Source organism: Aspergillus aculeatus (assembly GCF_001890905.1).
Source record: "Aspergillus aculeatus ATCC 16872 unplaced genomic scaffold ASPACscaffold_5, whole genome shotgun sequence".
Lineage (NCBI taxonomy): Eukaryota > Fungi > Ascomycota > Eurotiomycetes > Eurotiales > Aspergillaceae > Aspergillus > Aspergillus aculeatus.
The window spans coordinates 1,573,084-1,592,663 of record NW_017962980.1 but is presented as its reverse complement, the minus strand read 5'-3'; the positions used below and the strand labels follow the sequence as shown (position 1 = coordinate 1,592,663).

At 56.0% G+C, this 19,580-nt stretch overlaps 7 protein-coding genes across 7 annotated transcripts; 5 read left to right on the top strand and 2 right to left on the bottom strand.

The window, feature by feature from the left end:
- Window positions 1-1,123: 1,123 nt before the first annotated feature.
- ASPACDRAFT_25938 (uncharacterized protein) lies at window positions 1,124-2,317 on the top strand (the record flags this gene model as incomplete). The annotated part of the gene is made up of 1 exon (XM_020199373.1): window positions 1,124-2,317. One exon carries the CDS (start codon window positions 1,124-1,126, stop codon window positions 2,315-2,317), a length of 1,194 nt encoding a protein of 397 aa, XP_020058005.1.
- Window positions 2,318-5,083: 2,766 nt separating this feature from the next.
- On the bottom strand, window positions 5,084-5,930 carry ASPACDRAFT_51449 (YoaK family protein; the record flags this gene model as incomplete). The annotated part of the gene is made up of 2 exons (XM_020202483.1): window positions 5,084-5,688; window positions 5,783-5,930. The coding sequence occupies 2 exons, from the start codon at window positions 5,928-5,930 to the stop codon at window positions 5,084-5,086; spliced, it is 753 nt and encodes a 250-aa protein (XP_020058004.1).
- A 702-nt stretch (window positions 5,931-6,632) lies between these two features.
- Window positions 6,633-7,890, top strand: ASPACDRAFT_1855030 (uncharacterized protein). The gene is made up of 3 exons (XM_020197420.1): window positions 6,633-6,980; window positions 7,120-7,381; window positions 7,473-7,890. The coding sequence occupies exons 2-3, from the start codon at window positions 7,129-7,131 to the stop codon at window positions 7,748-7,750; spliced, it is 531 nt and encodes a 176-aa protein (XP_020058003.1). The 5' UTR covers window positions 6,633-6,980; window positions 7,120-7,128; the 3' UTR covers window positions 7,751-7,890.
- Window positions 7,891-8,470: 580 nt separating this feature from the next.
- Window positions 8,471-11,030, top strand: ASPACDRAFT_77367 (kinesin-3 family protein uncB; the record flags this gene model as incomplete). Its single annotated transcript, XM_020204951.1, has 3 exons — window positions 8,471-8,599; window positions 8,656-8,965; window positions 9,041-11,030. Coding segments are annotated over exons 2-3 (1,799 nt in total), but the record flags the coding sequence as incomplete, so codon positions are not given.
- An 871-nt stretch (window positions 11,031-11,901) lies between these two features.
- ASPACDRAFT_77366 (translation initiation factor eIF2B subunit delta) lies at window positions 11,902-13,269 on the top strand (the record flags this gene model as incomplete). The annotated part of the gene is made up of 2 exons (XM_020204950.1): window positions 11,902-12,159; window positions 12,235-13,269. Coding segments are annotated over 2 exons (1,293 nt in total), but the record flags the coding sequence as incomplete, so codon positions are not given.
- A 1,520-nt stretch (window positions 13,270-14,789) lies between these two features.
- Window positions 14,790-16,925, bottom strand: ASPACDRAFT_25575 (DNA-directed DNA polymerase alpha subunit POL12; the record flags this gene model as incomplete). The annotated part of the gene is made up of 4 exons (XM_020199345.1): window positions 14,790-14,963; window positions 15,017-16,319; window positions 16,375-16,545; window positions 16,600-16,925. 4 exons carry the CDS (start codon window positions 16,923-16,925, stop codon window positions 14,790-14,792), a joined length of 1,974 nt encoding a protein of 657 aa, XP_020058000.1.
- A 367-nt stretch (window positions 16,926-17,292) lies between these two features.
- Window positions 17,293-18,816, top strand: ASPACDRAFT_77365 (CRAL/TRIO domain protein). The gene is made up of 2 exons (XM_020204949.1): window positions 17,293-18,189; window positions 18,246-18,816. Exons 1-2 carry the CDS (start codon window positions 17,391-17,393, stop codon window positions 18,590-18,592), a joined length of 1,146 nt encoding a protein of 381 aa, XP_020057999.1. The 5' UTR covers window positions 17,293-17,390; the 3' UTR covers window positions 18,593-18,816.
- Window positions 18,817-19,580: the final 764 nt, after the last annotated feature.

The window sequence follows — 19,580 nt, the reverse complement described above, 5'->3', positions numbered from 1 at the left end:
TGTAATCATCCATTCCCCCCTCCTTGGAAGTGTATATAAGGGAGCAGTACTCTCCACCTGATCACCTTGGTGGGATTCTGGAAAAGAGGGTGTAGTGGGTGATGACTCTGGAAATGAGCTGGAAGGTGATCAGCTTCTTCTTCTCATAGCAACAGCAGCAGCAGCAGCAGCAGCAAATTCTAAAACCCAGTGCAGCATCACTCTGGTTTCAGTTTGGTGTTTCTTCCCCCCCTCCCCTTCCTTTCCATTTCCTCCCTTTCTCTCCCTCCCTCTTGGGAGTGGGAGTTGTTGGGCCTGAAACGCGCCCAAGGCACCCATCCCTCCCTCCATCATCACCACCACCACCACATAAGATACGGTATTGTAAAGCCGAGAACGAAACGGGAACGAACGCGAGAGGTCACTTTTTGCTGCCTCCACCCCCAAAGCGAGACTAAGACACTAAAGACTAGTGGCTCCGCCGCAAGAAAATTACCACTTGGTGCAGCCCCCACTTGCAAGTCCACCAAGTCCACCCTTGCAATTCTGTCCCGTGGTTACAAAACCGGTTGTCTCCTCCATTCCCTCAGGGCTCCCCCCTTCGAATCATTTATCCATCCACCCACCACTCATACACCCTGTTCGGGTTCAACCTCTACAACTACAACTACTACAACAATAATCTGGGTTAGATGAACGAAGTCTAAGCGATTCAAGCGAGTCTCAACCGCAGTTTGCGCTTGTTCGCCACTCTTGTCGCGGACTCCGATAGAGTCTTCTAGGGACCACAGGTTGCTTCTCTGCATAGCCGCCTTCAACAACTTCGCCCGTTCAGCGTTCGATAGAGCGAACGACGTTCAAATGCACTCTCGGCACATACAGCTCTATCCCTCCTCTCCCTCAGAAACCGCACCACGGTGACGGTTCTCTCCCATCAATCTTCCGATTTCGTTGTCCCCTGCTTCGGCGTCGATCGGCTTGTTGCTACGATATCCTGTATAATATATCTGGGTTGTGCTGTTTCTGTTCTTGCCTTTAATATCTCGCGATCGGAAGGTTACTCCCTACGTTCGAAAAGTTCTCTCGTCCACGACCTGTTTTTGATTGCCAGCGTGATTCGAATTCCTATGCACGTTTCTCGATAATGTATCACTACACCACTCCACCTCCCGGGTGGTCCTACGACTATACGACCTCTCCTCCCACGTCTCCTCACTACGCCTACTACGCCTCCCCCTTCGCCAATGCTTACGGCTCGCCGCGCGGTCCTTCAAAGCGTCACAACCGCAAAGCCAGCTACGCCGGTCCCAAAGAAACCGCCGGATGGTATGCTGGGTATGGGCAAGGGTTCTACGAAGCGATGCCAGAATATGGCACGCCACCGCGCAAGCACGATCCTGTAAGTGCTTCTTTTGGTGGCTATTCTCGTCGTCGCAGCACCATGTCCGGGGCCCCAGCGGCGGGCCCCTGGGAACATGCCGGCGCCCACCCGTCGCACCCGTCGCACACCCGGCCCATTTTCGTGGATGTGGTCGACGATGGATCCGATGGTGATGCGCCGCGATACGTCTTCCGCGAGGAACCCAGTCCTCCGCGTCGCAAACCGTCGACGTCTCACCGCAAGCCCAAGCCACCCACTGATCAATATTTCTACTATAATCAGGTGCCTGCCCATGAAGATGCTGATGCGGCCAAGCGATCTCGGGCGCGCCGTCAATCCACTTCCACCCGCACGCCCAGCAAGCCAAAGCCGTCCACTCCCACCTCCAAGCCGGCCCCCAAAGCCACAGAAGCCGACGCTGCCCGAGAAGGGATCCCCCCGGGCTACTCGATCAAGAACTGGGACCCAACGGAGATGCCGATCATTCTTCTGGGCAGTGTATTCGACGCGAACTCACTGGGCAAGTGGATCTACGATTGGACCGTGTTCACGCATGGGGCCTCAACGCCCATGGCGGACGTAGCGGGCGACCTGTGGCTGCTGTTGATCAAATTGGCCGGCAAGGTGAAGAGGGCCAACGAATGTCTTGACCGCATCCGGCGCCCCGAGGCGCAGGAGGTCGTGGAGGATTTCCTGCAGAGTGGGGAACGCCTGTGGGCGCGGTTCAAGAAGCTGCTCAAAACCTGTGAGCAGTTTATGTGGAAGGCGGCCAAGCGGGAAGGGGGCAAGGGCTCTGTGTCGATGGGCCGCAATGCCGGCTGTGAGTTTGTCGAGACGATCTTTGGCCGGGATCGCGAGCTGGAGAGTACGGAGAAGCTGATGAACAGCATCCGTTTGTGGAACATGCGGTTTGACGCCAACTGCGAAGAGATTCTCCGTCGCCCGTCGGCTGCCTAGGTTTCTTCCTACTGCGACTGCGACTCTCAAAGCAATATCTGATTTGTTTGTTTTGGTTTTTTTTTCCTGGTCTTTACACGGAAGCTTTTGACAGCACTATCTGCATTACGCAGGATTACAGGATACATGTGCAGTTGTTGCCGACTTACACTGCTTGGATTTAATGGTCGGCTTGCATTTCAGCGCGTTTGGTGACTCCATCTTATTGGTGCATCTTCAGGGTGAACAGTCCCGTCCATCATTCTTACGCGAATTCTTTTTCTGGTTGCGTTCTGGAATTGCCTTTTTTTTTCTTTTTTTTGTTTTCAAAGCTTTCAAGCATGGCTTCTAATTTCTGGGCTGGGAATTTGTTTTCCTTTGGCGTGCCTTGTTCAGTTTCACACGGCGTGACTGCGAACTCCGCTGCAAGTTGCTGCTGCGATACCTGTGGGGGCTTTTTTCTTCGTTTCGATCTGTCTTTTTGATGATACCATTCTGCGATCACTGTTTCGCCCCGGGACTGCTGGTTGAATCATTCTTTTCTTCTTGGGACTGGCGGGGTTAGACGCCGTCGCTTACATTTACAATCTTTCACCGTTGATAGACATACAGTACAGTATACAACTGATACACCGATTCCTCTGAAGGGTAGCAATGTAATCATAAGGATTCTGGTCTGCTTACGTATGTCACACCAAGAAGGCTGTGGCTGCGCCCGCCGTCGTGGTGACGCTCTCGCCTTGGGTTTAGCCCTGTCCTTCATCCCAGCCCTTCAGCCCCTGCCCTCAGCCACGGGCCCTCAGCCTTAACAGGGACCCGTTACAACCGGTGTATGCAGCAACACCAATGACCCAAAGCCCCTCTAGCCCCGCTATAAACCCAGAGAGCAAGAGAAACCCCATATAAGATGCATAGAATGTAAAGAAATGCTCGGAAAGAGCCCCCCCGCCCCATTCAAGCCTGCAGAATTCATCATGGCATGCATGCATGCACGCATGCCCCCCCTAACGATCCACCTCTGCGCCCGCCGTGTGGCGAGGTTGACCATGTGGGAATAGAAATGATTACTCAGGGCTGGCTGTACCTACCACCTCCCACCTCCTACGTCCCACCTACCTACTTGTACTTGTACTGCACTGCAAGACAGGCACTTCTCATGCACTGCAAGTACATAGTGGGTGGTAGGTGGTAGGAGGTAGGGTAATGTCCATCTCTACTGTTTCTGGGGTATATGCGCAGGTCAGGTAATGTGCTGTACTCGTACGAGAACGGGTAGGAATGTATGATCTCCGAGAGCGTGAGCCGACGGTACAGTGGACGTGATGGACGGGAATGTTGGGTATGTGCGTGTTATGCATGCACGGTTATTGGTTGGTATGTATGTATTCATGGGCTGTGTTTTCTTTGTAAATTGAGGAAAGGCAGGTGGGTGGTTTGGATTCTTGGCTCTTTGTTGCCTTTTCTTGGTTCCTGGATGACGTCGAGTTTTGTCTTCACTGGGTACTTAGTGATTTGGGTTGGATGTAGTGGTGGTGGTGGTGATGTAGGTTGGTATGTTTAGGGGTAAGTGGGTGAGTGCGGTCTTTGTCGGATTATTGTACAGTACGGTACTTGGGTTGATCTCTGGTGGGATTGAGTGGGATGGGTTGAGTGGGGTTGTGGTTGTGGTTGTGGTTGTGGTTGTGGTTGTGGTTGTGGTTGTTGATGACTTGCCTATTGTCTTTCCCATTGACCACCTAGAAGGCTACATGCGTAGTGCAGTACTGGAGGGGGTGGAGAGGGGGATGAGGGGTTGATCTGTTGGAGGTGGGGAAGGGTCACGGTCATCGGGACTTCTATGGGGAATGAATGTGCAAGTGGGGACTTCGCCTTACTACGGTACCGCTAGTCTAGTGTACTGGTGGAGGCCCGGAGTGAGAGCTAGTGCCGCATCCAGCCATTTACCCCATCCATTCGCCTTCCAGGCTTGCGGCCAGAGCCGGATGCAGGCTGGGGACTAGTACCCGTGACCCTCCCTGTGGTAGATGGCTGGGGATGGGTTCTTTGGGTGGGACACTACGGGGAATTGGACTTCGGTTCAGTGGTGTTTGTGTTGAAGGGGTGTGGTGGGTGTAGATTTTGTGTGTGTGTTGAGGTTTGGTTGTGATAATTTCTATTTCTCTGTTATTGTCTCGGTTGTTGGTAAGGGGTGAGTGGTGAGGGGTGACCGGGAAGGTGAAGAAAGGGGGGTCTGGGGGTTCTCCCCCAGATCGTTATATGATAACTTGGCCTTGGGGTTGAGGGTACTGGAAAGTTGAAAGAAAGGGGGGTCTGGGGGTTCTCCCCCAGATCGTCACATTATAACTGCATTGAACAGTAAGGTATCGTGATTGAAAAGTGTGGGGAGGCCATTGTGTGTTGCAGGGAGTTTAAGGTAGGTGTCCTATCTCTATAAGCTGGCTCGAAATGTACTCAGGGCTGTTTCTAGCGGAGGTCGAAAGTAGAGTGATGAGATTATAGGGCAGGTGCAGTACGTGAGGATACGCATGGGCATGTGGAGATAAGGTGATGTATAGCTTCATATCTTGGCCCGTTTAGGTAATTGCACTCTTGAGAGGTTCTTGGACGAATTGCTAAGTAGGTAGTATAATCTGCCTCCAGCAACTCAAGTCGTACACTTTGACTGAAACGAGACAAATAATTAACAAAGGGGGAATTCTATCAATGTACTGTATTCACATCTATGTCTCAAAACCACAACATTACTCAACCCGCCAGCTCTACTTCTACCCCCACCTTTGACCTCAATCAACCCTTCGTCTCCCCCTTCCAGACCAGCCATCCCAATCCAATCATCAACTTCACCCCGGCCGCCATCCACAGCGCCGACTCCATCCCGCCCGAGGTCTTGCTCAACCACCCGCCCGCAATCGCCCCGATCAACAGGAACACGACCCCGCCGATCCGGCGGTTGCGCTTCACATTACCGTTGGGCACCTGCAGCAGCTTGGGGTCGGAGGCCACGTCGAAGTAGACGCTGGTCAGCACGACCGTTGGAATCTCGTTGTACCCCAGGGCGCGCGATGAGGTGATCGACCCCGCAGACTGGAACGCCAGCAGCGCGATGGGGATCAGCTCCAGAAACAGCCGGCCCCCCGTCAGCTTGCTGTCCGTTGAAGTGTGCGGGATCAGGTCGGCCTCGATGATGGCCACTGCGATGATGATCAGGATCGTCTGCGCCAGGAAGGAGAGCACCAGGGTGCCCCGCGCGCGGTTGCCGCTGCGTCGCGTCAGGTTCGCGAAGACCAGCGCCCCGATGAAGAACCACCCGATGCTCATGAGGGATTTCAGCCAGCCCCACGGTTTGTTGGCGGGTTGGTTGGAGGCGCCTAGGCCGAGGAAGATCGTGTTTCCTGGGGAATGAGTTGGTGTTAGTGTGAGGGGATAGTGGGGGGAGAGGGGGGAGGGAGGAGGTAAGGAGAGGAGGTAAGAGGGAGGATGGCGTACCCGTTTGCATGGCTAAGAAACACGACCACGCGTTATATGCACTACTGTCGCAGAGTCCCGTGGTGAAGCACAGCAGTAAACAGATGAGGTCGGTGTGCTTCGGGTCGACATTCTGGTTCCAGCGCTGAGAGAAGGTGAGCTTCTTCATCTGAGGTTCCGGGTCGGAGGCTTCGAGGTCGCTCCCCTCGGGGGTAGACGAGACTGGGGGCTTCTCCGCCATGAGTGGGATTTGGGGTAGTAGTTTCTGACTTGATACTACCAACTGATATGGACAGAGAGGAAGAGTCGGGAAATTGGGCCTGCACAACGGCGGCGCCGGGCTTGGGGTAGTCACAGTATTTATCAACGGCGGCGCCGACAACCGGCCTCGGAAGAAAATGTTCAGAAGCAAAGTCCGGAGCTGACATGTAGCCTGGACGGAAAAAGTGAAAAATACCATAAACAGTGATGAAGATCGTCTCTCGGCGCACGATGACTAGTTACATCTTGGCCAAACGATAAGACCCGCGGATTGGTCTCTTCCCTGCCTCTACTCACCAAATGGCCACCTCAAGACTCACCGGGGCGGATTGTCCAGATTGCGCCATTCCCATTAGTCCACTACTACAGAGTGCAGACTCGTTTAGTCTGTTTCTCTTGGCGCTGCATTGATGTTTTCGTGAGTCAATGGATATAGGGGGGAAGAGGAGAGGCGAAGGAGGAGAATCCCGCCAGTTGCTCATTCGATCCACCCGGTCGGATAGGGCTGAATTGAAGTGGAGGATGCAGTCCATGTACAGTCCTGTACTGCACTGTCCGAATGTTTGTATGGAATGTAAGCTGGCTAATCGTGAGAAGTGTCATCCACAACTTCCAAGGTTTGCGATACATTCCTACCACAATCGCACAGAACTTTCCACCCCATCAACATGAAGCAGCCCACCCGGTGTAAAGAGAGCGTGGCAATCGGGGCAGTCTGGTCTGCCGACAGCGATAGTCCCTTCTAGTCTCCCTCCCTCATGCATCAGCATCCGATCATCAATTATCCATTATTGCTTCTGCACGGCTCGGCGTTTTCTTCACCCTCTGCAGCCTGCAACCGATAGCCCGATCTCCTGTCTGCCTTTCTTTTCTCTTATCCTACCCTCGTAGCCCCAAGCTCTCCGGCGCATTCCGCATTCTTGGCTGCTTATCGTGAATATGCTGGTGACATCCGTTGGTCCGTCCCGACCCCGTCTGTTCTCCTCCACACAATGAAAAACTGTCAGCCATATGGCATCGGCTCAACCATGGAAATCGCGTTGAATAAAAGGAGGGAGTTACCCGTGGAACCTGACGTGAACTGACAGCCGAACCAGAGGGATGTCATGGCCAGCCCGAGGCTGCAACCAATACCTCTCATCGCCAACTCCCGTCATGACCTCACCAATTTGCGGGGAAGCAATCAGCTTCGCAACCACTTCACGAGCCACTCCCTCAAGTCCCAGCGTCATTGCCGCATCATCTGTGCCACCGTGGGCCATATAATCCCCCCGATTCCCACCGTGACCGGCTCTCGGACATATCCAGCATCAGTACAATCAGTCTTGGAACCACTATCGAATAATTGTATCAATACTGGTACGCTGGCTGTCCTTCCTGTCTCAGGAGTGCTGCTGTCGACTGTATTGTTGGTATACGGTTTACGATATCTGCGACTAATTGAGAACAGAACGATTCTCTACCATGCAGTCCTCAAAAGCTAAAAACACCTCGCGCATGTCGCAAACCTCCCAGAATCAGGCCGGCGGTTCGAAGAAAGACGATCCCACTGCCAATTGGAGTCCGGAAGAAATCTTCGAGACCACCATGGACCGCGACGGCAACCCTGTACCCGATCCCAGCTACTACGTTGACGGTGATAGGATGGGCAAGGCTTCCAAAGGCGGCCGCAGTGAAGGCCAGGACGAAGGAGACATGTATGCCGCGGCCAACGATGACTTTGACTAAACTGCCAGATATGAATCAGGACTGTCTAAGTGACGGTCAGTCAGAGGCACAGTCGACTAGCGACTGCGTCTATCGGCCTCGGTCTTGTGCTATGCGATTGAGACATGTGTAAATGAAATGACATGAATTGAATTGAATTGAATTGGAATTATACTAGTAACCACTTGTGCTGGTTGTAATTGAAACATCGAAAAGTCGAAGGTTCCAAACATCCGGGGTTCCTCTTCTGACCCACTGTAACACAACGGACTTGACTTGATTGATCCACTTCTAAGTTGTCTCATCTCTCATCACTACTTGGAAATGGGCCAAAGACTTGGTCTCGCGATAAATTGCTATGGCAACCGCAGCCGGGGAGATGGCCTTACCGCGGCCTAAGGCTGTCGTCTAGTCCCCATCGGGACATCCCCAAACGAGTCCCTCTCCATATCGCGACCTCCTCATCCATTGCTACTAAGCCCATACTGTCTGTTACTGTCTCTCTTTCGCCTTCTTGCGCATCACTCTCCAGAGTGGGTGTGTCTTGTCTTCGACCTCCTTGCGTTCTTTGCTGCATGTTTCTCTCTTTGACTTTCCATCGCAAAAGCCTCCAATTCGATCCCGAACTGTTTACAATCTACTCCGTTTCATAGTAGCTACCCATGCCACCGGCCGATCATTGTTGTTTAGAACCAAAGTGCGATTGATTGACCAACCTCGAACCCGAAAGTCCCCCGGAGCATCGCACCTGCTACTACATCACTGGATCTCCCTGCCCACGGGAAAGGACGACTTATCCGGTGCACGGGGGGCCCCCCAACGAACCTAGCAGTGACGACCTGACCGCAGTTGTCTTGTTTGGCCCTGCCCGTATGTATCACTGCCTGTTGCAACGCCAGCGCGAGCACCTCACTCAGCTTCTGCAGTTTCTACTCGATCACGGCTCCAACATGGCCCTGGATCCCCGGGTTTACCACCATCTCGGCTACGGCAACGGGCTCAGCTCCCCGGCTTCGGTCACGTCATCTGCCATGTCCGCTATCACCGGCATCACTAGCCCATCCTCCCACGCGATGACCGCTTCTGCGGCCATGCTACGGTCAACCGCCTCAAGCCCTTCGCTGCGCGCTCGCGAAAGCGTTCCCGTCGCGGCGCGTCGAGTCGATGGTCTCTCCAGCCCCTCGCCCGGAGGGAACGTCCGCGTTGTTGTCCGAGTGCGGACCTTTCTGCCTAGAGGTATGTCTCTGTCCACGGATGGAAGCAGGATGTGAGGAAGCTGATCGCGGGCTGGTACTGCCCAACGAACTCCAGAAATCGAGCGAAGAGCCCAGTGTCTGATCTCCATGGACCCGCACACCCAGACAACCAAGCTACGGGCACCTCGATCCAATCCCGATGATGATGGGAGACCCAAGTTGCAGGCGCGCGGAAAGGTCCAGGAGGATAAGTCGTTTGTATTCGACAACTCGTTCTGGTCGCACAACACCAAAGATAAACATTATGCGACGCAGGAGGATGTGTACAACTGTCTGGGAGAGGAGTTTCTGGACCACAACTTTGAGGGGTACCACACCTGCATCTTCGCGTACGGGCAAACGGGATCCGGGAAGAGCTATACCATGATGGGGACCTCAGAGCAGCCGGGCTTGATCCCGCGGACCTGCGAGGACTTGTTCCAACGGATCGAAACCGCCGAAGCCCCGGATATCAGCTACAATGTCCGCGTCTCGTACTTTGAGGTCTACAACGAGCATGTGCGTGACTTGCTGGTGCCGCGCACGGAGCCCCCACACTACCTCCGCATCCGCGAATCACCGACGGAGGGACCGTATGTCAAGGATTTGACCGAGGTGACGGTGAAGGACTACGGGGAGATTATGCGGTACATGCGGAAAGGCGATATGTCCCGGACAGTGGCCAGCACCAAGATGAACGATACCTCCTCGCGGTCGCATGCAGTCTTTACGATCACGCTCAAGCAGATCCACCATGACTTGTCGACGGACGAGACTACCGAGCGGACGGCGCGGATCCGTCTGGTCGATCTGGCGGGCTCGGAGCGAGCCAAGTCTACTGAGGCGACCGGTCAGCGTCTCCGGGAGGGATCCAACATCAACAAGTCGCTGACGACACTGGGACGAGTGATTGCGGCCCTAGCTGATCCGCAGCAGGGCCGTCCAGCGAAGCGCAAGGGCAAGGACATCGTCCCCTATCGAGATTCGATCCTCACCTGGCTGTTGAAAGACAGTCTCGGCGGCAACTCCAAGACCGCCATGATTGCATGTATCTCACCCTCCGACTACGAAGAAACGCTGTCAACGCTGCGGTATGCAGACCAGGCCAAGCGGATTCGCACGCGTGCCCGAGTCAACCAGGACCACCTGTCTGCTGCGGAGCGCGACAAGCAGATTGCTGAGATGGCCGAAACCATCCGCACGTTGCAGCTGAGTGTTAGCCAAGCGACCGCCAACCGGCGGGAGAGCGAGATTCAGAACGAGCGGCTCGAGGAATACCAGCAAAAAGTGGAGAAAATGCAACGGTTGATGGAGGAAACCAAGATGGTCAGCGAGTGCAAGATCCGCCAGCTGCAGACGGAGAACGAGGCCCTACGCAACCATCTCAAATTGGCGTTGGATAGTATCCGGAACCCCATCCCCCCGGTGATTGTGCCGGAGCGGCGGAGCAGCCTGTACAGTGTGAATCAAAACGATGGCTCCCCGTCCACGCGCAAGCGCTACAGTCGGGCCCTGTCTCCAGCCCCTACTTCCGGGGACGAGTCGGAGCCGAATTCGATATGGAAAGAAGAAAGCACCCCTGGAAGTGACGAGAACTCGACTCATCTGGAAGCGCACCAGATGCAGGCACATATGGAAGACCTGTTGGAGGACCTGAGTGTGTTCAAACGCAAGTTGGCGACGGACCATGAACGATTTCAACCTCCTCAACCGGCGAAAAAGGATCGAAAGAGCCGACGAGCCTTAGGCGCCATCTGGGGCAACAATCGATAGGTGGAGATGTTTGACTGCAGCGTGGGGTGGCTTTCTGGGATTCGACGGCGTTACGCGGATTGGTGTTGGGACTAAATGGTGCGATTCCGAAGACCTCCGGTTCTTATATTAGCTGAACTGGGATGGTTATCTTTGCTATTGGCGTGCTGTAATTCGTTTGCTGTTTTAACCCATGTACTGATGCCACGATGGAACGATTTGTACGTATGGTAGGATCTTCGAGGAGATGCCCGCCAGACCGCGCCACGATGAAATGTTTTGATGCCCGAATGAGTTGAATGGAATGACGGCATATAAGGGCCGAGTGTTACTCTTACGAAGGTCCTCTTACGAAGGACAGTGAGTGATAAATGAGATGTAAAGTCAGTCAATCTGTGTTACTTGGAGTAACGAATAATCAAGATGGAGGGTTTCTTTATCCGACGCGGAAACCAAACTCGTGACTCAAGCCCTTTTCTGATTCCCCACATTCCGTTTCCCAATCCGCTCCGAAAAAGTCGCCCGCAACAACTGGAACCTGATTCTCAATCTCTCTGGTCTCACCTCAATGCTTGTCGCGCCGGCCGTCATCCTTTCTGGAACTCTCTCCTGTTGACGACCAACCAAATCCTGTCAGCGCACATCAACAACAGTTCCTCGCAATCCCTTGTCTCCGCGACCGCGACCGCGACGACCACGCCCACGACCGGCGAAATGACGAGCTCAACTCCGACCGCGCCCTCCCCCTCACCTGCAGCAGCAGTAGCAGCAGCTGCTACTCCCACCACTTCCACCCCCTCCACCGCATCCACCTCCTCGAAACCCACGAAGCAGCAACCATCCGCCCAATCACAAAAGCCATCCAAGTCAGCCACCAAATCCAAAGATGCCGCCACCGCTGCCACCAGTGCTACCGCTGCCCCCGCCGACAGCGCAACCGCCCAACTGACCCCCGCCGAACTGAAAAAGCGAGCCAAGGCCGAAAAGGCCGCGCGCCGGGCCCGCGAACGCGCCGAACGGGAGTCCTCCGGCCCTGCGGGGGGAGCTCCCTCTGGTGGTGCCGCCACGCCCGGCAAGAAGGACGGTAGCAGCGGCGGCGGCGGATCGGCTGCTGGTGCTTCTGGATCGAAACAGGTGCCTCGTCGGGGATCTGCGCAGAATGCTTCGCAGAATGGTGGGGGTAGTGTCTCTGGTGCGGTGCCGGCTGGGGGGTTGGAAAAGAGTGCTGGCAGTGGTAGTGGGGAGAATAAGGGTGGTAAGAAGGCCGATGATAAGAATGTGGCGGTGTTTGGACATCTTTACGGGCAGCAGAGACGGACGACGGTGGCTGGGGCGGGGAAGGAGGTGCATCCGGCTGTGTTGGCTTTGGGGTTGCAGATGAGGGATTATGTGGTTTGTGGGAGTAGTGCGCGGTGTGTGGCTACGCTGTTGGCTTTTAAGAGGGTGAGTTTTATTTCTCTTTTCAGACTTGGCTCTGGAGTTGATCTTCCTACTGACCGCTGACGCTGACCGCTGCAGGTCATCGAAGCGTATACTACGCCCATGGGAACCTCCCTCCCTCGTCACTTGACGACCTACCTCTCCCACCAGATCACCTACCTGTCGACCTGTCGGCCGCTGTCGATCAGCCAGGGTAATGCGATCCGCGCCCTCAAGCTGGCCATCTCGTCCATCGACCCCTCCACGCCCGAGGCGGAGGCCAAGGCGTTCCTGGGCGAGTTCATCGACAGTTTTATCCGCGAGAAGATCACCGTGGCGGACCAGGTCATCGCCAGCAGCGCCGCGCAGAAGATCCAGGACGGGGACGTGATCGTGACGTTCGCGGGCAGCTCGATCGTCAAGCAGACGCTGCTGTTGGCGCACAAGCAGGGCAAGAAGTTCCGGGTCTCGATTATCGACTCGCGGCCGCTGTTCGAGGGCAAGAGCCTGGCACGCACGCTGGCCAACGCCGGGCTGGACGTGCAGTACTCGCTCGTCCACGGCATCAGCCACGCCATCAAGGCGGCCAGTAAGGTCTTCCTGGGCGCGCACGCCATGACCAGCAACGGCCGGCTGTACTCGCGCGTCGGCACTGCGCTGGTCGCCATGAGCGCCAAGGAGCGCGCCGGCGGCGTCGAGGTGCCCGTCATCGTCTGCTGCGAGACGGTCAAGTTCACCGACCGCGTCGCGCTCGACAGTATCGTCGTCAACGAGATCGCCGACGCGGATGAGCTGATCACCGCCGAGCCCATGCAGCAGCTGACCGGCCTGCCGGACCCGGCGGCGGTGACGGTCTCCACGGCGGACGCGAAGAAGGGCGGCAGTGGTGGTGGTGGTGGGAAGTCGGCGGCGGCAGCGGCAGCGGCGGCGGCCAATGCGGCGGCGGAGTCGAACACGCTGGCGCAGAATGTCTCGTCGCCGTTGACGGGATGGAAGGAGTCGGCCAACCTGCAGTTGCTGAATATCATGTACGATGTCACGCCGGCCGAGTATGTGGATATGGTGGTCACCGAGATGGGCAGCTTGCCTCCGAGTGCAGTACCGATTGTGCATCGCATGAGTACGAATTTGTGATTGGGGGCGTGGGATGCTAGTATGTATTATGATTAGAAAATTGCTTAGATTGTTTGCCAAGGGTTTTGTGGTTGTAGAGAGTACTAGGTAGTTGTAGAAGTAGCTCTTTTAGTGTAGTCCCGTTGCTGTTGCTGTACTGTACTCCGTACACTGTATCCGTACTCCGTAGTTCGTTCCTATCTCTTGTCTCCGATATCCTTTCTTATCTCCGCCAACCCTTCAACACCAACACCACCACCATCGCATCTCAATCTTCAAACAAACCACCACAAACCACACCATACCATACCTTCCCTCTCTCACCTTTTCGCTTTCCGACAACAAATCTCTATCTCTTTTAAAACTAACACCCCCAACAAACCTTACATCCCATCCCCACCTCAACCAAACCCGAAACCCACCGACCACCCACTAAGTTACACCCAAGAACCAAAACAAAATGGTACCTCCCTGCCCTCTCCTCCCATCCTCCCATCCTCCCATCCCCCCTCATACAAATACCAATACTAACGCCCCCCAAAAAGAGCAAAGACTCCACCCCGCACCAAATCCACATGCACCACCCGCGCCTCGCCGACTACTTCGAAGACTTCGCGCGCCCGCACACCCACACCTCCGCTGCCGCATCCTCGGCCTCCTCCTCCCTGCTCCTCGCCGCCTCCTCCTCCTCGACCAACCTCGCCTCCAGCAGCTACTCCATCGCCGCCGCAGCCGCCGCAGCCGCGGCCGCAAACGCCAATCCGAATGTGCCCCCCCGGGGCGAACCCGTCCTACCTCCCGATCGAGGAGATCTACGTGGCGCCGCAGTTCCAGCCGCCGAATCCGGAGGACGAGGACGACGTGGTGCCCGACCAGCATGCTGCGTTTGGGATTAGCCGGGCGATGGTGGGGGGTTTCAGAGGGGGTGGTGGGCTTGGGGGGGTGGGGGGTGGACTTGGGGGTGGGCCCGGGGGAAATGGGAATGGGGGGAGGTGGAGGGATCTGGGATTGGAGGGGCTTGTCTCTGGGTACTCGGGGCAGGGGGGGATTAGTTGGGGGGAGTTTGGGGGGAGTTGGGGCTGGGGGTGCTGGTGCTGGTGCTGGTGCTGGGGTTAGGGTGAGGGAGGAGGGGAGGAGGATGGGGGGGCGGAGGAGGGTTGTTTGTTTACGGTGATTTCTTTATTCTCGGTTGGTTGCTGGGAAGGTGAAAGGAAGGGGGGTCTGGGGGCCCTACCCCAGATACTTATATTATGATGTGGATTTGGAGTTGGGGTTGATTTTGCTGGGAAGCTGAAAGAAAGGGGGGTCTGGGGGTTCTCTCCCAGATCGTTATGCTATGGCTTTGGCTTGGGGTTGAGGGTACTGGGTCATGGGAAGGGAGTTTGGGGTCTTGAGGGGTCTACTTGGGTTGGAAATGGAGTTTTGGGAGTCATTGGGAGGTTCAGTGGTATCGTTATGCATCGGGAGTATGGTGGATGGTTGTCATTATATCTATATCCCCCTGCCAGTCATCATCATCGATTTTTGCTTGGCATACAGCCTCAGATCCGGTTGATGTCCACCCGCGTCCGTTCGTACAGCTTATGACTGACTTGCTTCTGGTCTCGCTCCTCCGCGCTGATCGTCCGTGGATGGATCGCTAGCTGTGCGTATGTCCCGGCCGCTCGGCGCTTCGACAGCGTCCCTGGGTTGATCACCGTTACACTCTCCACCACCTGTCGCGTAGTCAGTTAGCTAGTCCATCGATCAGAGGCAAAGGGCGGCGCACCTTTACAAACGGAGGCAGCATGCTCGGCACAATCAACACGTCCGGCCGCACATTCCACCACTCCCCCAGCTTCGAGTAGCTCACGTCCAGCATCGCTCCCGTCGCCAGCCCGGTCTCCGTCCCCGGCCGCGGCAGCATCTCGCGCGCCGTCGGCGGGAACATCGGGTGGAAGTGTCGCTGCTCGATCAGGTACTTCGGCAGCCGGCCCAGCAGGTTCCCCTCCTTGGGCTTGCCGTGCAGCACCTCCTCGCGCCGCAGCTCATACAACACGTCGTGCGAGCACAGCCCGATCACTGTCTCGTTCAACGACAGCGTCACCGGGTTCGACACCATGCGCGCCTGCTTCGGCAGCCCCAGCTCCTTCTTGGGCAGCTGCTCCTGCGGCCACGCGACGTGCTTGCTCACCGCGTCGCGCACCGACGGCACCAGCACGATCGTGATGCTGGGCACCGCCTGCGCCAGCCGCTGCAGCGGCGCCGCGATGCAGTGCCGGAACACGGTCGTCAGCGTCGCCGTGTCGGGGTCCAACCCCGCAATCTCGGGGAGGTCGAAATCCCCGGACGCCAGCAGTGGGTGCTCCACGTCGAGGAACGGCCCCATCAGGATGAGCCCGTCGGCGTAGCTCTCGGCGGCCTTGCGGCAGATCTCTTTCAACGGCTCGAAGGCGAGATTGTCGTCGGCGGTGTACGGTCCCGACGCGAGGAGGATGTTGAGTGGAGAGGAGCCGCCGGCCGCCTCGAGTCGCTCGTTGATGCTTTCGATGTTGACAACGGACGAGGCCGCAGGCGGCAGCAGCGGCGTGGGCAGCACCTCTTTCACGGAGAAGTAGTTCCCGGAGGCATTGATCCCGCGCAGCGCCACCATCTGGCCCGGGAAGAAGTTGGCCGAGGGGACGCCGTCGAGCTTCAGGGGCACGCGCACGCCGGCGCCCGCCCGTCGCGACGTCTCAAGCACGAGCGACGCCGGGTTCAGCTTGCCCTCCATGCTGTCAGATGCGATGCGGCCCACGGCCACGATCTCGCTCGTACTCTGCGTCGCCGCGCTGCCGAATGTGATCTCGTCGGATTCGTATTGTTTCTGGAACAGTGCGGTGAACTCGTCAATCCGGTCGTCGAGGATCTCCGAGGCCTCCGACAGGCGCATTGCCATGGGCTTGTAGCCGAATTTCTTGAGGTCCGTGTTCGCCGTCGGCTTGATCCGCGCTTCGGCGTACGGAGCGATGGGTGTTTCGGGGAGGGGGAGGTGGGAATTGATCGTTTCGAGCGTCTCGCCGGCGTTCTGCCGCTCGCCGAATGAGATCGACCTGTTGTGCATTTTCACCCCGCATCAGCAATCTGTTTAGTCTCTGTCATATGCACGCCACATACGGGAGTGCGTCGCCATTCGTCGTCTTGACTCCGGTGTTTGTGCTCATGGGAGAACCATTCTGGTTCGTCCGTCCGATCTTGTTCATCGCCGGCGACGCGAAATCCGACTTGCGCTTCGCCGGCGTCCGGCCGTGGGATCCGTTCGGTGTGAGTCCATCTAACCTAAAAGTGCAAGCTGTTAGAATCAGGCCGTGCGCATTAGGATGGCTGACTTACATTCCGAAAACATCGGAGGTGTTGGCAGCCCGCGGGGTCGCCGTGACTGCCGTTCTTCTGTCTGTTTGGCGCCCAGCTCTGCCCCGCGATTCGCGCTCGAGTGTATCCTGAACATCTTTCTTGAATAATCGTACAGTCTCCAGATCCAGCTTCAGCTCATCTGGCCCCATCTTCAAACAGTAGGATTCCCATTTGTAGAAAAGCTCCTGCGCGGAGATAGCGTGGATGCGCAACAGCGACTGCAGTTCGGCCAGGACGTCCTTGGGAAGTCCATGGGGGGCAGCAGCTGCGAAGAGCTCGTTGAGCTCTTCGGTGGTGTCTGCCATTATTTCAGGTAGATGTGGAGACCAGCGAGTTACAGTCGTGAAGATCTTGGTATGTTGGTGATATCTCCATCTATTCATTAATCAATTAACGGAGGGTGACGCGGAGGACGCGCGTGTGGGACGCGGAGCGGAAAGTGGAAGCTGACCGCCTACTGTATCTAGTCAGACAGCAGGACCGCCCGGCGGCGGTGTGCATCTCCGGCGGTGTGATGAGCAGGAGATTATTTGCAGGAGGGCGATCTGCCGGTGGGCCTGTCGATCGAGAGATTAGTATTCCTCGAGTAAGTATTGTCCCGGCAGTTGGCCAGCTGGTCCATCAGCTTCTCTCGTTCATTGTCTGACATTTCCCCCTTTTCTATTCGTCTTTGAGTCTGCCACCATCTCTGCGCCAGATTCTAGCAAATACACCTCACCAATCCATCAATTCATCTTGCATAAACGAACCGCATCCCCCTTTCCCGCACTATGAGCGCCGCCCCAGAAACCCAAGCTGCGCCTGCTGCTGCGGTTCCAGCTGTCAACGAGCCAGCTCAATCGCAGACGGCTGGATCCAATCCTGCCCCTGAGACGCCCGCTGGAGGTACCGAATCCACCTCCAAGAAGAACATTGAGCTCGAGCTGCCGACGTCGGCCGTCGACGGCCTCATCCAGAAGCCCTTCGCCCGCCCCTTGGACACCGCAAAACCTACCCCGCCAGCTAAACTCCAGCCCGACCAGCAAGCCAAGTACAATGAAGTCTTCAAGACGGTCTCCGAATGGACTGCCCTTCCCACGACATCGGCCAAGAATGCCCCCACGGCCCCTCTGACCGACAGTGAACGCATGTTCCTTACTCGCGAGTGTATCCTGCGCTATCTGCGCGCAAGCAAGTGGAATGTGTCCGAGGCAACCACCCGCCTGCAGCGCACTCTCACCTGGCGCCGGGAGTATGGGGTCGAGAAGTTGACGGCCGATTACATCTCCATCGAGAACGAGACCGGCAAACAGGTCATTCTGGGGTATGACATTGAAGGACGTCCCTGCCTCTACCTCATCCCGTCGAAGCAGAACACGGAGACGAGCGATCGCCAGATTGAGCATCTGGTCTTCATGCTGGAGCGCGTGATCGACCTCATGGGCCCTGACCAAGAGACTTTGGCGCTTCTCGTCAACTTCAAGGAGACCAAGTCCGGCCAGAATGCCAGCATCGGGCAGGCCAAGCAGACCCTCAACTTCCTGCAGAACCACTACCCGGAGCGCATGGGTCGGGCGCTCGTCATCAATAGTAAGTGACCCTTTCGGTGGGTGGGCGTACTCAATCTGACCACTTGAATCACCCAGTGCCGTTCCTCATCAACGGATTCTTCAAGATCATCACCCCGTTCATCGACCCCCAGACCCGACAAAAGCTCAAGTTCAACGAAGATTTGCGTCAGCATGTGCCGCCGGAGCAGTTGATGAAGTCGATGGGCGGAGACGTCGAGTTTCGCTACGACCATGCCACCTACTGGCCCACCTTGAACCAGCTAGCGGACCAGCGCCGAGCCGCCTACACGGAACGGTGGATCCAGGGTGGTAAGCGCATCGGAGAGTTCGAAAACTACCTGAAGACCGGCACCAGCCCCAGCCTGGCACAGTCCGAAGGAACGCCCAATGGCGTGGCGGGTGAGACGCAACCCACCGCTTAGGGCATCGCCAACTCTATTCGAGGCGTACACGCTGTTGCTGGCTTGGAAGGCGCCTCTCCGAGCATCTTACAGACTGCCTGAGTGCGCCAGTCCCCGTAAATAGATATTGTCTTTTCTGCATTATACCTGAATTTGGCGCGATTTGTACCCCGAATCTCTATGGGTGCCGGGGAAAAATCCATCATCATTTGTCGCAATAGACTTATAAAATAGACTTAAAGGATCACATGGTTATAGGTGATTGATATCATCCACGATAGGTTTATCCACTTCCCCGACCTATACCAAGAATCACGTGAATGATAGTGGGGCACTTATAGCCTTAGGCATCAATATGATAGGAAATGAAGCATCTTCGGTGATAGCGGGGAGGGGTTCGGTTATGGAGTCGCAAAGGACTTCAGCGGTCTCTTGGGAATAGAACAAGACAAGACATCCTAACAGTGGAGAGACTGCATAATACTTTCTGTCCGTCAGTCCTGTCAGCCAGCAAGGTGAAATAGCCCACCAACAATTTAGCAGTCGAGGGATGGCATTGTACATACAGGTGATGTCCGAGAGGTCTGAGAGGTAGGATGGATCAGTCAACAGGTACTTTGTGTCGGCAGAGACATCATTCCAGCTGGAGGATTTATCAAGTGATCTCTTCAGCAACTAGGTTAGATTTATTATCAATCCTTCTCCCTCGGCTTCCTAGATTACCACCACTTCATTACTTCCCTCTGTCCTTATTTCTCCTCTCTGTCCAGCACGCTTGCTTGCGAGAACCGGAAAAGATTGTTTGTCACGCAACAGTGAACGTACTATACTTGTGCAAGCAAGGGACAATAGCCCTGAACCCTTGAGTCGATTGTAGTAGTTGTCTAGTTGTTGTCGTTGCACAGGCACCGTTTCTTTTCCCTGCTCCTTCTCGCTCGGATTCTCCCAGGCCAGTCTCTCCACACCGGAGCTCCAACTGGAAGCGGTGGTTGAACGCATCGATCAATCA

Excerpts from the sequence above, each read along its gene's own strand:
- ASPACDRAFT_1855030 (XM_020197420.1), top strand. The coding sequence starts at position 7,129 with ATGGCCAGCCCGAGGCTGCAACCAATACCTCTCATCGCCAACTCCCGT. Across the intron at positions 7,382-7,472 it reads GAATAATTGTATCAATACTG|AACGATTCTCTACCATGCAG; the intron begins GTACGCTGGCTG and ends AATTGAGAACAG.
- ASPACDRAFT_77365 (XM_020204949.1), top strand. The coding sequence starts at position 17,391 with ATGAGCGCCGCCCCAGAAACCCAAGCTGCGCCTGCTGCTGCGGTTCCA. Across the intron at positions 18,190-18,245 it reads TCGGGCGCTCGTCATCAATA|TGCCGTTCCTCATCAACGGA; the intron begins GTAAGTGACCCT and ends TGAATCACCCAG.